Source organism: Salmo trutta, chromosome 30, assembly GCF_901001165.1.
Source record: "Salmo trutta chromosome 30, fSalTru1.1, whole genome shotgun sequence".
Lineage (NCBI taxonomy): Eukaryota > Metazoa > Chordata > Actinopteri > Salmoniformes > Salmonidae > Salmo > Salmo trutta.
The window spans coordinates 7091920-7109185 of NC_042986.1; the positions used below are offsets into that span (position 1 = coordinate 7091920).

At 41.4% G+C, this 17266-nt stretch overlaps 1 protein-coding gene across 2 annotated transcripts in view; it reads left to right on the forward strand.

The window, feature by feature from the left end:
* Positions 1–17266, forward strand: part of stat6 (signal transducer and activator of transcription 6, interleukin-4 induced) — a 50439-nt gene that overhangs the window by 13716 nt on the left and 19457 nt on the right. For both annotated transcript variants that reach the window (XM_029722423.1, XM_029722424.1), the window contains 6 exons: positions 5534–5676; positions 5819–5963; positions 7887–7970; positions 8316–8505; positions 12543–12652; positions 12998–13146. In XM_029722423.1, the coding sequence (XP_029578283.1) occupies positions 5546–5676; positions 5819–5963; positions 7887–7970; positions 8316–8505; positions 12543–12652; positions 12998–13146 (809 nt within the window). In that variant the 5' untranslated portion in view covers positions 5534–5545. The remainder of the gene's footprint in view (positions 1–5533; positions 5677–5818; positions 5964–7886; positions 7971–8315; positions 8506–12542; positions 12653–12997; positions 13147–17266) is intronic.

Here is a 17266-nt window from a genome sequence, read left to right on the forward strand (position 1 = left end):
AGAAAGACATTGATGTTTATGGTTAGGTACATGTTGGAGCAATGACAGTCCTTTTTCGCGAATGCGCACCGCATCAATTATATGCAACGCAGGACAGGCTAGATAAACTAGTAATATCATCAACCATGTGTAGTTAACTAGTGATTATGATTGATTGATTGATTGTTTTTTTTATAAGATAAGTTTAATGCTAGCAAGCAACTTACCTTGGCTTCTTACTGCATTCGCGTAACAGATAGGCTCCTCGTAAAGTGCAATGTAAAGCAGGTGGTTAGAGCGTTGGACTAGTTAACCGTAAGGTTGCAAGATTGAATCCCCGAGCTGACAAGGTGAAAATCTGTCGTTCTGCCCCTGAATAAGGCAGTTAACCCACCGTTCCTAGGCTGTCATTGAAAATAAGAATGTGTTCTTAACTGACTTGCCAAGTTAAATAAAGGTGTAAAAAATATTTTTTTTAATTCGGCAAATCGGTGTCCAAAAATACCGATTACCGATTGTTATGAAAACTTGAAATCAGCCCTAATTAATCGGCCATTCTGATTAATCTGTCGACCTCTAATGGTGATGACATAGACAAATGTCCATCCTTATTCTATTATATGGCCACAAAGAGATCTATCTCTCTGTTTATCAGATCCACGTGCTCAAATGCTTTGAGTAGCATATGTTCTTATGCCAAATGTTTTGGTTAAGCTATACTAAACAAACCAGCATTCATCTACTTACAGAGGCTGCTGCCTCAGAGGCTGCTGCCCAATATACAGTTGAAGTCGGAAGTTTACATACACTTAGGATGGAGTCATTAAAACTTGTTTTTCAACCACTCCACAAATTTCTTGTTAACAAACTATAGTTTTGGCAAGTCGGTTAGGACATCTACTTTGTGCATGATACAAGTAATTTTTTTCAACAATTGTTTACAGACAGATTATTTCACTTATCACTACCTTCAAACTCAGTGCCTCTTTGCTTGACATCATGGGAAAATCAAAATAAGTCAGCCAAGACCTCAGAAAAAAATTGTAGACCTCCACAAGTCTGGTTCATCCTTGGGAGCAATTTCCAAATGCCTGAAGGTACCACGTTCAGCTGTACAAACAATAGTACACAAGTATAAACACCATGGGACCACGCAGCTGTCATACCGCTGAGGAAGGATACGCATTCTGTCTCCTAGAGATGAACGTACTTTGGTGTGAAAAGTGCAAATCAATCCCAGAACAACAGCAAAGGACCTTGTGAAGATGCTGGAGGAAACCGGTACAAAAGTATCTATATCCACAGTAAAACGAGTCCTATATTGACATAACCTGAAAGGCCGCTCAGCAGGGAAGAAGCCACTGCTCCAAAACCGCCATAAAAAAGCCAGACTATGGTTTGCAACTGCACATGAGGACAAAGATCGTACTTTTTGGAGAAATGTCCTCCGGTCTGATGAAACAGAAATAGAACTGTTTGGCCATAATGACCATTGTTATGTTTGGAGGAAAAAGGTGGAGGCTTGCAAAATTGTGGATCAGACAGGAAGTTAAAGCTTGGTCGCAAATGGGTCTTCCAAATGGACAATGACCCCAAGCATGCTTCCAAAGTTGTGGCAAAATGGCTTAAGGACAACAAAGTCAAGGTATTGGATTGGCCATTACAAAGCCCTGACCTCAATGCTATAGAAAATCTCTGGGCAGAACTGAAAAAGCGTGTGCGAGCAAGGAGGCCTTCAAACCTGACCCAGTTTTACCAGCTGTGTCAGGAGGAATGGGCCAAAATTCTTATTGTGGGACTCTTGTGGGAGGCTACCCGAAAAGTTTGTCCCAAGTTAAACAATTTAAAGGCAATGTGACCAAATACTAATTGAGTGTATGTAAACTTCTGACCCACTGGGAATGTGATGAAATAAATAAAAGCTGAAATAAATCATTCTCTCTACTATTATTCTGACATTTCACATTCTTCAAATAAAGTGGTGATTCTAACTGACCTAAGACAGAGAATTTTTACTATGATTAAATGTCAGGAATTGTGAAAAACTGAGTTTAAATGTATTTGGCTAAGGTGTATGTAAACTTCTGACTTCAACTGTACATCAACAGGGCAAAATTGGTTGAAAAGACGCCATTACAGCAGGTTTCTGTTTGTAACAACATAATTTAAACCAGTTTTGCCCACTGGGTAGTTGGTACTAATCAATATCTCTCAAACCTTTGACCTCCTCTAGAGCAGGGATTGACAGCTTTGATGGGGGTGGGGGCCACAAAAAAAATCATAACTCATCATGAGGGGCTGCAGTGGCTCGTGGGTCTGAGAAGCCGTTTTAAAGTTCATTTCTTGCAATTCTGCACATTTTGCCATAGGATGGAGGCAAATGTTTGCAGTTTTTAATATGATAACTGATGATCATTGGGCCCCACCCTGGTCGGTAATTTGACCATGCTTACTACAAGTTTAGATAGCTGGCCGCTAGGCTAACTTGCCAATGTAAAAAGTGTTAGCTGACATGGGCTAATGGAATGACTGCTGATGCACAACCACATTTTTAAATGGCACCTGTTGTGTTCTATTATTCTAATTCTCAACAGCAAGTTGAGACACCGACTGAGTTTTCCAAACTTTTGACTGGTACAGTATATACAAAAGTATGTGGGGGGGCACCCTATTCAAATGACACCCTATTCCATATGGGCCCTGGTCAGAAGTTGTGCACTTTAAAGGGAATAGGGTGCCATTTGGGAGCCAGGAAATGTTTTCACTAAAGAAGAGCTCTTTGACTAGAATAGCAGGTGCTTGCTCATTGTCAAAGTGCGTGTTTAAGATCAACTACATTGCAGTCTGGGCTCATATTCACAAAGAGTTTTAAGGGCTGATATACGATCATATTTCCCTTTTAGATCATAATGAATACAATTATATGAATACTCTGAGACTTTCTGTGAATACGGGAACTGCACTCCAAATAACTACCGTAAATTCCAGACTATAAGCCGCAACTTTTTTCCCAGGCTTTCAACCTCGCGGCTTAAACAATGACGCGGCTAATACATGGATTTTTCCAGCTTTCAATTTTTTTTTCTCCAAAAAAACGAATTCTGTGACGTGCATGAAGCTTTCATTAGACCAATGAAATTGCCGAACGGGTTAAGGTCAAACAACTTTTTGGTTTACTGTTTAGATTAAATCGAGCGCTCTCAAACTTCCCATCATTCTGATTACGGTAGTCATTTTGTCACCCTCATCATGGCAAAGACACAGAGAAATGCATATGATGCAGCTTTCAAGTTGAAGGCGATTGATCTGGCTGTTGGAAAAGGAAATAGAGCTGCTGCACGGGAGCTTGGTCTTAATGAGTCGATGATAAGACGTTGGAAACAGCAGCGTGAGGAATTGACTCAGTGCAAAAAGACAACTAAAGCTTACTGCTCATTTTTTATTTTTTGTTACAAGCCGTGTTTCGTTAAAGCCTATTTATTTTTGTTACAAGCCGTGTTTCGTTAAAGCCTGTGTAAAGTTAATTTGTTTCAATGTCCTGGTAGGCACCTGCGGCTTATAGACATGTGCAGCTTATTTATGTTCCAAAAGAAATAAAAAATGTAATTCAGTGGGTGCGGCTTATATTCAGGTGCGCTTAATAGTCCGGAAATTACGGTACTAATCACAGTATGTGACCAAGGTTAGGGATTCTGCACTTCAAACATGCCAACTGACAGTACAGTACAATTAGAGAGAAACAGGAAACCATGGGGCTAGCCACAGGTTGCTTCCCAAATAGTGCCATAGGATACGTCCCAAATTTCACCCTAGTCCCTACATTGTGCACTACTTTTGATGGGCTCTGGTCAAAAGTAGTGCACTATGTAGGGAATAGGGGTCCATTTTGGACGTAGGTCACACAGCCATATACTGTAGAGAAGAGGAAGAAGTGAAAGTGTTGTAGTGCCACTCAACTGGGTCGCCAAAAATCCATAATGCGATAACTTTCCTGAATTGATTAACGATAAAATAGAGCAATACGTTTATAACATTAATGTGCACCACAGTTTGTATTTATGTATTATCCTTTAAACTGCCACAACTAGTGTGATGGTTGTAGCCATCAATTGTCTAATTAACAATCACCCATATGAGAACATAATTCATTTCAAACTTCACATTTCTTTAGTATAGGCTACTTATCGTAATGAACATTATCGTCAAAATGCTTGCGATAAGTGATCCGTATGGTCAGTGTTGATCCTTTTCAGTTTATCGTCCCAGCTCTACAGTATCAGATACAGTATTGGTGCTTTTCACCCCATGTTACACAATAATACCACTCTTTACTTTTTCTCTTTGCTTTTAGTTTTACAGGTGAATATAGGCTATAGGTGTATTAAGCTATAGCCTAGGTGTATTAAGATGTGACAATATTCAGCTATGTGAAACAACACAAACACAATACCGTCATGTCTGTATTGTCATCTCTTGACTCTAGTATAGCTACACCTGTGGGCCAAAGATAAAAACAACACAGGAAGTGCTAGCCTCTCCTGTCCTCCCCTAAACAGATTTCAGAACACCCAGAACAAGATAGATTGGGGGTCAGGCATTATATTGTCTTGTTGGGGACTTGGCCCTCTCTATATCCTCACTTTGCACACAGACTTTTACTGCCTTCATGTCTTGTGCAAGCCTCTCCTCCACGTGTTCCAGATTTAGAACACTCAGAACAAAATAGATTGGGGATCAGTCTCACGACTGTCCTGTCTTGTTCTGTACTGTTTATCCTACTGCCATGTATTGTCTGCTCGGCATGTCTTGCATTTGCATTGCATTTCTTCTGTAGTTCTCATAGCAACGTTTTTGTTGCTTTAATCTGTTGAGGGGTGACGGCATTGCGTTATTAACATAACACTAGATGGACAATGATGAATCATTTTATTTGTCTCAGTCCCTCCACTGTCCTGTTGAGAACTTACTGTATGTTATTTTATTACCGAGTTAGGATAATAATTGACATGTCTAGAAGTGACTGTTCTGAGGGGTATACTACAAAGCAGAATCGAGGAGTTAGCCAGCTAACTTTGATAAGCAACAAGAAATAACTATAGCTAAACTTAGATATATATATATATTTTGTTAAATCAATTAGACCATGCCCATTTCAAGCTTATCTTTCAACAAAAATGTAAAGACTACATCCTCGATCCTGATCCTGCTTTGTAGTATACCCCTCTGGTGTTTTGGTGTTTGTATGATGCATGGACCCTACATTGACCTCGTGTCAATCTTCTCTAAAAAATGACCTCTTTATGATGGATTTATATTCACAGATTTATCTCAAGTATTCACTATTCCCTTTGGTTTAAGATGGAATTCAACCAAAGCTACATTAGCTGACACATGAACTGCTAATAACACAGCAATGTGGCTTTGAATGACTTATGCCAAAGGGTCTGGTAAAACATTGTGCACTATATAGTGAATAGGGTCCTATTTGTGATGCAGCCTGTATGTTTATGGATATATTACATAATTCAATGTCCTTTATTCCTGTCTCTTCCAGCTCTGCTTCACCATGGCACAGTGGACGCAGATGAAACAGCTGATCCCCTATCTGGCCACACAGACCCTCAACGAGCTCTACTCCCCCTCCTTTCCCATGGACGTCAGGTGCTACCTGGCCAACTGGATCGAGGAGCAGAGATGGTATGACGCACACATACAGTCTGAATTTTGACAAATAAAAGTGGGAAAGTGGATACACAAACACCTCTCTCTCTCTCTCTCTCTCTCTCTCTCTCTCTCTTCTTTCTTTCTTTCTTTCTTTCTTTCTTTCTTTCCTCCCCAGGGAGGACTTTGAACCAGAGAAGGTAGACCAGGAGCCCCAGGCTCTGACCCTGCTCGATCAGATCATATCCTGCCTACAGAATCTAGCCGGGCAGAACCCCAACGTGGTGGAGAGGATGAGGCTGCAGCATATCTCCAGGAACATGGTACAGTAGATACACACACACTTATCCTCTCCACCAAACATTACATTTACATTTTAGTCATTTAGCAGACGCTCTTATCCAGAGCGACTTACAGTAGTGAATACATACATTTCCTTTTCATTTCATTTTCATTTCATGCATTTATTTTATTTTTTAAAACATTATATCTATTTTCTCTGAGTTATGTTCACCAAGGGTGAAAAACTCTTGACCAGTTAAATACTTTAGTCCCTGAACAAAATTTAGAGCTGGATCGGAGAGACCAACCCACCTTTCCAGTCAGTCCAGAACGACATCATGGTCAACAGTGTCGAATGCAGCAGTTAAATCCAAGAGTACAAGAGAGCTGTTTGGCATCTGTGTTGGCTCTAAGATCATTTACCACTTTAACTAAGGCTGTCTGTGCTGTGGTGGGCACAAAAAACAGATAGGATTTTTTTTTAAATGCAGCTAGCGCTTAAAAAATAATTTCGCTGTTTAAAAATCAATTTCTCCAGAAATGTACTTAAGAATAGAAGGTTGGAGAGTGGCCGAAAATGTATAACAGCTGAAGAATCTAGATTACTTTTCTTCAGACACATAGCAGTTTTTACTGCAGTGGGGAAAGTGACTGTGAACAGGGAGTGATTAACAATAGCCTGCACTTCTTCAGATATGCAATTCGAAACTGTTTTGAAGACGGTGGTGGGGATAAAGCTAACCCTAACCTAGCCCCTGAGGAAGTTGATGACACTATTTCAAAGCAATTTCCTGTCCTAGAGATTAAATGTATGTTTAGGTTCCACCAGCGGACGGAGGCTATTTATACATATTCACAAATTGGGTGTGGGAATCTCTACATGGAGCTGATAAACATCAACAAATAGGGCACTGACAGCTGTCAGTGTAGCTAGCTAGCATGCTAACCTTATCTAGCTAGCTAACTATCTTGCTAACCTAATCTAGCTCATGGTTTTGTACAAAGTGGGCATTTCGGATTTGTCACTTCAAGCCCTAATACACTGAGTGTACAAAACATTAGGAACACCTTCCTAATATTTGCCCTCAGAACAGCCTCAATCCGTCAGGGCATGGACTCTACAAGGTGTCGAAAGCGTTCAACAGGGATGCTGGCCCATGTTGACGCCAATGCTTCCCACAGTTGTGTCAAGTTATCTTGATGTCCTTCGGGTGGTGGTCCATTCTTGACACACACAGGAAACTGTGTGTCTCAAGGCTTTAAAATCCTTCTTTAACCTGTCTCCTCCCCTTCATCTACATTTATTAAAGTGGATTTAACAAGTGACGTCAATAAGGGATCATAGCTTTCACCTGGATTCACCTGGTCAGTCTATGTCATGGAAAGAGCAGGTGTTTCTAATGTTTTGTACACAGTGTATATCATACTTTGACTAAAACGATGACTTGTTGACTTAAATTGTTGGCAACATCATGGGTAATCTTCGTCCATCGTCTTTCAGCTCTAAATAGTGGATTTCTACTGGTGTGGGCATTTGACCGTAAACCTTAAACCTAAGATAGCATATTTACTTTTCAGTATTGTTCTTGTTTTCCTATTTTGTCAACCTGGTCAAGCGCACACACACACACACACAAATGTACTGAAGTGGCCCACTCAGGGCCTTATACATGGCCTTCTCGCCATTGTTTACTGTAAAGAGAAAAACTGACAATACAGGTTTCAAAACATACAGTTCAGTAGCCTAGGTGCCAGTCTGTTTCTACTCTCTAGCCAAGTCCTTATGGAATTGTCACACATGGAGTTAGCAAGATAGCACAAACAGATCTAGGACCAGGCTAACAGTTCTCAGTACTCAGAGGGAACATGTTGACCTCAGTAATATCGTTATCTTATATTGAATCAACTGACCTGACTATGTGGATATGGTCTGGTGGTTGATGGGAACTCTGCCTGCCTTCCAGAATATGTTCCGCTCCCAACCTTTCCAGCTGGTACTCACAGTCAGGGATGTCCTGAGGAAGGAGAGAGAGCTGCTCAGTCAGGCGGTAAGTGTAACAAAGCCTTTAGCTCAGCGTGCCAACACAGTCTTGTGGCACATAGGAGGGCCACAGAAACCACAAAAGTTCACTTCCAACACAAAATATGTTTTGGATTGTTAATATGATAAGAAAACTGCGTGTAAAAAATTATACTTTTTTACATTTAACTTTTAAAACATTTGAATGTTTAATATGTGGGCATAATAGGTAATACCAGTCCGCTCCTCTCCTCCATAGTTTACCCAAATCCCCTCACGCCACTTCCCCCTGGCCCCAACCCAGCCCAGGACCCCATGGGCCCTGCCCCCACCACCAGACACACCTCTAATACTTTGTCTTCCCCCTCCACAGTCTACCCAGATCCCGGCCCTAGCCCTCTTCCCTCAACCCCCAGCCCAGGATTCCATGGCTGCAGCCCCCCCCACCAGAGACGTGGACCTGCTTGTGCTCAAGGTGCTTGAGATCCAGGACTGCAGACAGCAGATCCACCAGCTGCAGGAGGAGCTCAACTGGGAGAGGCAGAACTATGAGTCCATGCAGGGTGAGAAATACCAAAGACACGTATTACTAAGACGGGGAACCGTTAGCATTTCCCCATAGCAAAACATGTCACACTTAGCCGCAATCCTAATTCGAGCTGAGCATTTGCATAGCAAATAGCTATGAGAGAGGCAGAACTATGAATCCATTCCGGGGCGGGAGATGGCTGGGGATAAAGAGATTCTCTGGTACTTTTGTATACTTTTTAGCCAGTAGTTCTGAAAGTAGCGCTCACGAGCCAAAAGTTGCCCCATTTAGTAGACGTTTTTAATCAACAATTGACTGACAGTCCTGCGTGCATACATTATGTGCACCACGTCATTGTGTATCTTGCTAGCTGTCACTTAAATGGTGAGGTTCTGAATGTCATTGGCTGGAACTCGAATTGCTAGTGGGCTGATCCATGTGGGAGGAAATGTAGGGAAAATGGTGCCGCACAGCTTCTAGTAAACAGTCACTTTTAAACTAGGGATTTTGTGGCTAGTTGAGGTAAAACAGTAATTCTGCTCATAGATTATGCATGTATGAACTAGACATTGACACATTCAGCCCAAGTTAAAAAAATTGTTGTCGCTAAATTTCCGGAGCATGTCTTTAACCTCTCTGGGGTATGTGGGACGCTAGCGTCCCACCCGCGGGACACACTATTCAACAGCCAGTGAAATAGCAGGGCGGCAAATTCAAAACAACAAAAATCTCATAATTCAAATTTCTCAAACATACAACTATTATATCCCATTTTAAAGATACACATCTCATTAATCCAACCACATTGTCCGATTTCAAAAAGGCTTTACGGCGAAAGCATAACATTAGATTATGTTAGGACAGCGCCGAGACAAGAAAAACCACACAGCCATTTTCCAAGCAAGGAGAGGTGTCACAAAAACCAGAAATACAGCTAAAATGAATCACTAACCTTTGATGATTTTCTTCAGATGGCACTCATAGGACTTCATGTTACACAATACATGTATGTTTTGCTCGATAAAGTTCATATTTATATCCAAAAACCCCATTTTACATTGGTGTGTAATGTTCAGAAATGTTTTGCCTCCCAAAACTCCCGGTGAATGAGCACATCAATTTACAGAAATACTCATCATAAACGTTGATAAAATATTCAACAGTTATTCAAAGAATTATAGATACACTTCTCCTTAATGCAACTGCTGTGTCAGATTTCAAAAAAGCTTTACGGCGAAAGCAAATTTTGCAATAATCTGAGTACAGCGCTCAGATATCAAAACAAGCATACAGATACCCGCCATTTTGGAGTCGACAGAAATGACAAAAATTACATAATAAATATTCACTTACCTTTGATGATCTTCATCAGAATGCACTCCCAGGCATCCCAGGTCCACAATAAATGTTTGTTTTGTTCGATAAAGCCCATAATTTATGTCAAAATACCTCCTTTTTGTTCAGGCGTTTAGTCCACTACTCCAAATGCAGGAAGCGCGCGCAAAATGTCACGACGAAAAGTAAAAAAAAGTTATATTTACGTTCGTAGAAACATGTCAAACGATGTATAGCATCAATCTTTAAGATGTTTTTAACATAAAACTTCAGTAATATTCCAACCGGACAATTCCAATGTCTTCAGAAAAGAAAAGGAACACAGCTAACTCTCACGTGAGCGTGCGCCTCTGAGCTCATGTCATTCTCTCAGTCATTTGACTCCAGGACCTCTTATGCTCTTCCCAGTCACAGTAGAAGCATGAAACAACGTTCTAAAGACTGTTGACATCTAGTGGAAGCCTTAGGAAGTGCAAAATGAACCCTAAGTCACTGTATATAGGCAATCACTTGAAAAACTACAAACCTCAGATTTCCACACTTCCTGGTTGGATTTTTCTCAGGTTTTTGCCTACCATATAGGAACCTCCTTAATGCAACCGCTGTGACAGATTTCAAAAAAGCTTCACATTGCAATAATCTGAGTACTGCACTCAGAAAACAACAGCAGGCAATACAGATACCCCCCATTTTGGAGTCATCTAAAATCATAAATAGCATTATAAATATTCACTTACCTTTGATGATCTTCATCAGAATGCACTCCTAGGATTCCCAGGTCCACAATAAATGTTGTTTTGTTCAATAAAGTCCATCATTTATGTGCTCTTTGTTAGCGCGTTCAGTAAGCTACTCCAAATGTAGGAAGCGCCCTGAAACTTTCACGACGAAAAGTCAAAACAAGTTCTATTTACGTGTCAAACAAGTCAAACGATGTATAGCATCAATCTTTAGGGCCTTTTTAACATAAAACTTCAATAATATTCCAACCGGACGATTCCAATGTCTTGAAAAATGTAATGGAACACAGCTACCCCTCACGTGAATGCGTGCCAATGAACTCATGTCCTTTCCTGAGTCAACAACTTCCAACTTCCTTTGTTCGCTCTCTGTTCACCATATAAGCCTCAAACTACTTTCTAAAGGCTGTTGACATCTAGTGGAAGCCTTAGCAAGTGCAAAATGAACCCTAAGTCACTGTATACTGAATAGGCCCAGTCTTGATAAACTACAAACCACTTCCTGGTTGGATTTTTCTCAGGTTTTTGCCTGCCATATGAGTTCTGTTATACTCACAGACATAATTCAAACAGTTTTAGAAACTTCAGAGTGTTTTCTATCCAAATCTACTAATAATATGCATATCCTACGTTCTGAGCCCGAGTAGTAGGCAGTTTAATTTGGGCACGTCATTCATCCGAATGTAACTAAAACGTTAAAAGGCCAAGACAGCAGGTGCTTTAGAGAGAGGGAAAGAAAGAGCTTTTGACTAGCTTTTGAATATCTCCCAGGATACATAGAGTACATTGTTGCCTGCTGACTTTAGCAGACATAAAATAAAGGAAGGAACGCCCTGTTGCTGAGAGACTGGGAACAGAGAGCTGGGCCAGTATTCATTAAGTGTCTCAGAGTAGGAGTGCTGATCTTGGCTCAGGTCTCTCACTGTCCATGGGATCTTGTTCACTCCTGTTCTGAAACTCTTTATGAGCTCATGGCGGACTTTGGCTGTTTTTACACAGGCAGCCCAATTGTGATCTTTTGCCAATAATTGGTCTTTTGACCAGTCAGATCAGATCTTTTACCAATAATTGGGCAGAAGATCAAAATTGGGATGCCTGTGTAAACACAGCCATTTAATTCTGTGTCTAGTTGAAATGAAGCCCAGTGTGCATTATTTTCCTCCAAGGCCCTGCGACAGACTAGCGTCCTGTTTAGGGGGTGTACTAGTACCAATGACTATATATATGATTGGACAAAGCCATTGATCAAGTGACACCATTAATTCCTCAATAGCGCATTTAAGCCAAATGAAGTCGCTTAAGATGGCGTCTCATGGAGACATAACATGCACAGTTGAGCTTCTCCAGGAAGTGAAGTTGCAGGCTAGCTCAGTGCTTCCCCCTCTCATTGAGTAACTCAATTTGAAGGCCGACCGGGTTACTGCAGGCTGCCATTAGCAACTAAATTATCCTTATAACTATTTCTGTGCACAATTTTCAAATAATTGGTTCAAGGACATACATCTGGTGTGTTAGAAGCAATTATTGGTACCATGATTGTCTTCAATTTTTTTTTTTTTTTTTTTTACTCTAAGATTAACCACGAAGATAGTAATTTCTCCATTCACTATAATGGGGGATCCTGTTTTCTGCTAACAATGCCTGCAGTACCGCGGTCGTCCTTGAACTTCCTTGGCTTCAGTGAGAGGGGGCAGTCGTTCTCCCCTGACTTGTACAGCTGCCTCACGCTATAGAAACAGGAGATAGGCTCCTGGCTTATGGGCCATTCTGGCTTGGGACAAGGCTACTTTGACTGCGTTTACACAGCATGGCAAATTCTGATATTTTTTCACTAATTGGTCTTTTGACCAATCAGATCAGCTCTGGAAAAGAGCTGATGTGAAAATATCTGATGTGGTTGGTCAAAAGACCAATTAGTGGAAAAAATATCCACATTTGGCTGCATGTGTAAACGGCCCAATAAAATAAATAAATGTTAAATTGAATTGGGTGACAGGCACTCTCCAGCAGACCCAGACCAATGGGATGGACTCCAGCATCTCAGAAGTCACCAAACTCCAGACTAACATCAAACAGCATGAGTACAATGGCCAAGTCATAGCCAAGGTAAGCTATTACGTAACACACACACAATTGTTGTTCTCACGTGTGAGCCTGCTATTGTTACGTCTGTCATGAGAGACTATACCTGAAGTTGTCTAAAACATTTTGCTACGGTGTGCCCTTCTGAACATGACCCTGCTACACCTATACTCTAAGTGGATCTCTATGGCCGGAGGGCCGTCTAAACTAGTTTTGTTTGCCTCTCCCTGTATGAACTGTTTGTCTCCCTGAGGTCGGAGTTTCCCAGTACTGTAAACTGTGTTTGCCTTTCTCTGCATAACTCTCTCTCTATGAGCTAAACTATGTGTGCGTACGTGTGTTCGTGCGTGCACATGTGTCTGTTTGCAGAAGCGTGTCCAGCTGCTCCAGGAGGCAGTGTCTAGTCTGGAGAAGTGTCAGTCTCGTCTGATCAGCAGGATCAAAGCCTGGAGGTGGGAACAGCATCAAGCTACTATTGGACACCCCTTCGATGACAACCTCAGCCCTCTGCAGACGTGGTGAGGCCTGCGCACGCGCGCGTGTGTGTGTGTGTGTGTGTGCAGTGGTGGAAAACATTAATTTGTCATACTTGAGTAAAAACAAATGCTGTACATAAAATTCCTTATATTAAGCAAACCAGACGGCACTATTTTCTTGTTTTTTAAATGTACACACAGACAGACTCCAACACTCAGACATCATTTATTTCTATTTAACCTTTATTTAACTAGGCAAGTCAGTTAAGAACAAATTCTTATTTACAATGACGGCCTACCAGAAGGCAAAAGGCCTCCTGCTGGGATGGAGGCTGGGATTAAAAATAAAAACTATAGGACAAAACACACATCACGACAAGAGAGACAACACTACATAAAGAGAGACCTAAGACGACAACATAGCATGGCAGCAACACATGAAAACACAGCATGGTATCAACACAACATGGTAGAAGCACAAAACATGGTACACAAATTATTGGGCACAGACAACAGCACAGGGCAAGAAGGTAGAGACAACAATACATCCCGCAAAGCAGCCACATCTGTCAGTAACAGTGTCCATGATTGAGTCTTTGAATGAAGAGATGGAGACAAAACCGTCCAGTTTGAGTGTTTTTTGCAGCTCGTTCCAGTCGCTAGCTGCAGCGAACTGAAAAGAGGGGCGACTCAGGGATGTGCGTGCTTTTAGGACCTTTAACAGAATGTGACTGGCAGAACGGGTGTTGTATGTGGAGGATGAGGGCTGCAGTCGGTATCTCAGATAGGGGGGAGTGAGGCCTAAGAGAGTTTTATAAATAAGCATCAACCAGTGGGTCTTGCAACGGGTATACAGAGATGACCAGTTTAAAGAGGAGTATAGAGTGCAGTGATGTGTCCTATAAGGAGCATTGGTGGCAAATCTGATGGCTGAATTGTAAAGAACATCTAGCTGCTTGAGAGAACCCTTACCTGCCAATCTATAAATTAAGTCTCCGTAATCTATCATGGGTAGGATGGTCATCTGAATCAGGGTTAGTTTGGCAGCTGTGATGAAAGAGGAGTAATTACGATAGAGGAAACCAAGTCTAGATTTAACCTTAGCCTGCAGCTTTGATATGTGCTGAGAGAAGGACAGTGTACCATCTAGCCATACTCCCAAGTACTTGTATGAGGTGACTACCTCAAGCTCTAAACTCTCAGAGGTATTAATCACACCGGTGGAGAAAGGGGCATTCTTCTTACCAAACCGCATGACCTTTGTTTTGGAGGTGTTCAAGACAAGGTTAAGGGCAGAGAAAGCTTGTTGGACACTAAGAACACTTTGTTGTAGAGCGTTTAACACAAAATCCAGAGAGGGGCCAGCTGAGTATAAGACTGTATCATCTGCATATAAATGGATGAGAGAGCTTCCTACTGCTTTAGCTAAAATAGCAGCACAACATTGCTTAGAATCAAGGGCAATGGTGACATCATTTAGGACCTTTAAGGTTGCAGTGACATATCCATAACCTGAGAGGAAACCAGATTGCATACCCGAGAGAATACTATAGACATCAAGAAAGCCAGTTAGTTGATTATTGACACGTTTTTCCAACACTTTTGATAAACAGGGCAAAATAGAAGTTGGCCTAAAACAGTTAGGATCAGCTTGAGTTCCCCCTTTAAATAAAGGATGCACTGTGGCTACCTTCCAAGCAATGGGAACCTCCCCAGAGAGGAGAGACAGGTTAAAAAGGTCAAAGATAGGCTTGGCGATGATAGGGGTAGCAACCTTAAAGAACAAAAGGTCTAAACCACCTGAACCAAATGTTTTTTTGGGGTCAAGTTTAAGGAGCTCCTTTAGCACCTCGGACTCAGTGATCGCCTGCAAGGAGAAACTTTGTAGCGGGGCAGGGGAAAAAGAGAGAGGAGCATCAGGGATAGTCACATTAGAAGGGGTGGGAGATGAGGAAATGTTGGACTGGCATGGCAGAGTCAAATAGGAATCCTGACTTAATGAACTGGTGATTAGAGCTCAGCCATGTGCTCCTTGTCAGTAACAACCACATCATCAACATTAAGGGACATGGGCAGCTGTGATGAGGAGGGTTGGGTATATTCTCCAGGTCTTGAACCATTTTCCAGAACTTCCTGGGTTAAACCCACAGAGAGAGAACTGCTCCTTAAAGTAACTGACTTTGCATTGGCTTCTTCTGTGGTGTCCTCCCATGAACACCATTCTTGTTTAGTGTTTTATGTATCGTAGACTCGTCAACAGAGATGTTAGCATGTTCCAGAGATTTCTGTAAGTTTTAGCTGACACTCCAGGATCCTTCTTAACCTCATTGAGCATTCTGCACTGTGCTCTTGCAGTCATCTTTGCAGGATGACCACTTCTAGTGAGAGTAGCAACAGTGCTGAACACTCTCCATTTATAGACAATTTGTCTTACCGTGGACTGATGAACATCAAGGCTTTTAGAGATACTTTTGTAACCCTTTCCAGCTTTATGTAAGTCAACAATTCTTGATCTTAGGTCTTCTGAGATCTCTGTTGTTCGAGGTATGGTTCACATCAGGCTCTGCTTCTTGTGAATAGCTAACTCAAATTTTGTCAGTGTTTTTTATAGGGCAGGGTAACTTTAACCAACATCTCCAATCTCGTCTCAGGGATTGGACTCCAGGTTAGCTGACTCCTGACTCCAATTAGCTTTTGGAGAAGTCATTAGCCTAGGGGTTCACATACTTTTTCCAATCGACACTGTGAATGTTTAAATTATTTATTCAATATAGACAAGAAAAATACAATCATTTGTGTGTTATTAGTTTAAGCACACTGTGTTTGTCTATTGTTGTGACTTAGATGAAGATCAGATGACATTTTATGACCAATTTATGCAGAAATCCAGGTAATTCCAAAGGGTCCACATACTTTTTCTTGCCACTGTATGCATAACAACAGCGTCCCTTCATATACATAGAGCTCTCCTCACATAGGCTTCCTGTAAACAGTCAACCATACCACAAAGATGTTCAGATACCCGAGGAGCCATGTTACCCTGTCCATACGCACGGACAAGCAGACACATGCCCAGCCGCCGAGACACATGTCCCCGCCCCCCCTATTCCTTGCGCATGCATACCCGACTGCATCCATCCATATAAAACAATTTCTCTAGGCAAATTACTATTAAACAGCTAAAGCCCATATGGGTAAACACATATACAAATGAAGACTCTCAAGTTTCAGATTGTCGTGTTTGACTATTTGAGCCTTTTTATGCAAACTGTCTGTAAAGGTTAATCCTCTGTGAATGACTGGTTTGTCTAATCAGTTATGACACACATCAACATTTGTATATGTTTGCAGGTGTATGATTTGAAGTGTAACATTGCTTTGTGACCTGCCATTTCCCCCCCCCCACCTCCATTCCCCCCCTCTCTCGCTCTCCCTCCCTCCCCCCTCTCTCTCAGTTCAATTCAAAGGCTTTAATGGCATGGGAAACATATGTTAACATTGTCAAAGCAAAGTAGATAATAAACAGAAGGGAATTTAACAATAGAAATGATCAGTAAACATTAAACTCACAGAAGTTCTATAAGAATAAAGACATTTCAAATGTCATATTATGTCTATATACGGTGTTGTAACGATGTGCAAATAATTAAAGTACAAAAGGGAAAATAAATAAACATAAATATGGGTTGTATTTACAATGGTGTTTGTTCTTCACTTTTTTCCCTTTTCTTGCGGCAACTGGTCACAAATATTGCTGCTGTGATGGCACACTGTGGTATTTCACCTAGTAGATATGAGAGTTTATCAAAATTGGGTTTGTTTTTGAATTCTTTGAGGATCTGTGTAATCTGAGGGAAATATGTGTCTCTAATATGGTCCTTCATTTGGCAGGAGGTTAGGAAGTGCAGCTCAGTTTTCACCTCATTTTGTGGGCAGTGTGCACATAGCCTGTCTTCTCTTGAGAGCCAGGTCTGCCTACATTTACGTCATTTAGCAGACGCTCTTATCCAGAGCGACTTACAAATTGGTGCATTCACCTTATGACAGCCTAGGGCGGCCTTTCTCAATAGCAAGGCTATGCTCACTGAGTCTGTACATAGTCAAAGCTCTCCTTAAATTTGGGTCAGTCACAGTGGTCAAATAATCTGCCACTGTGTACTCT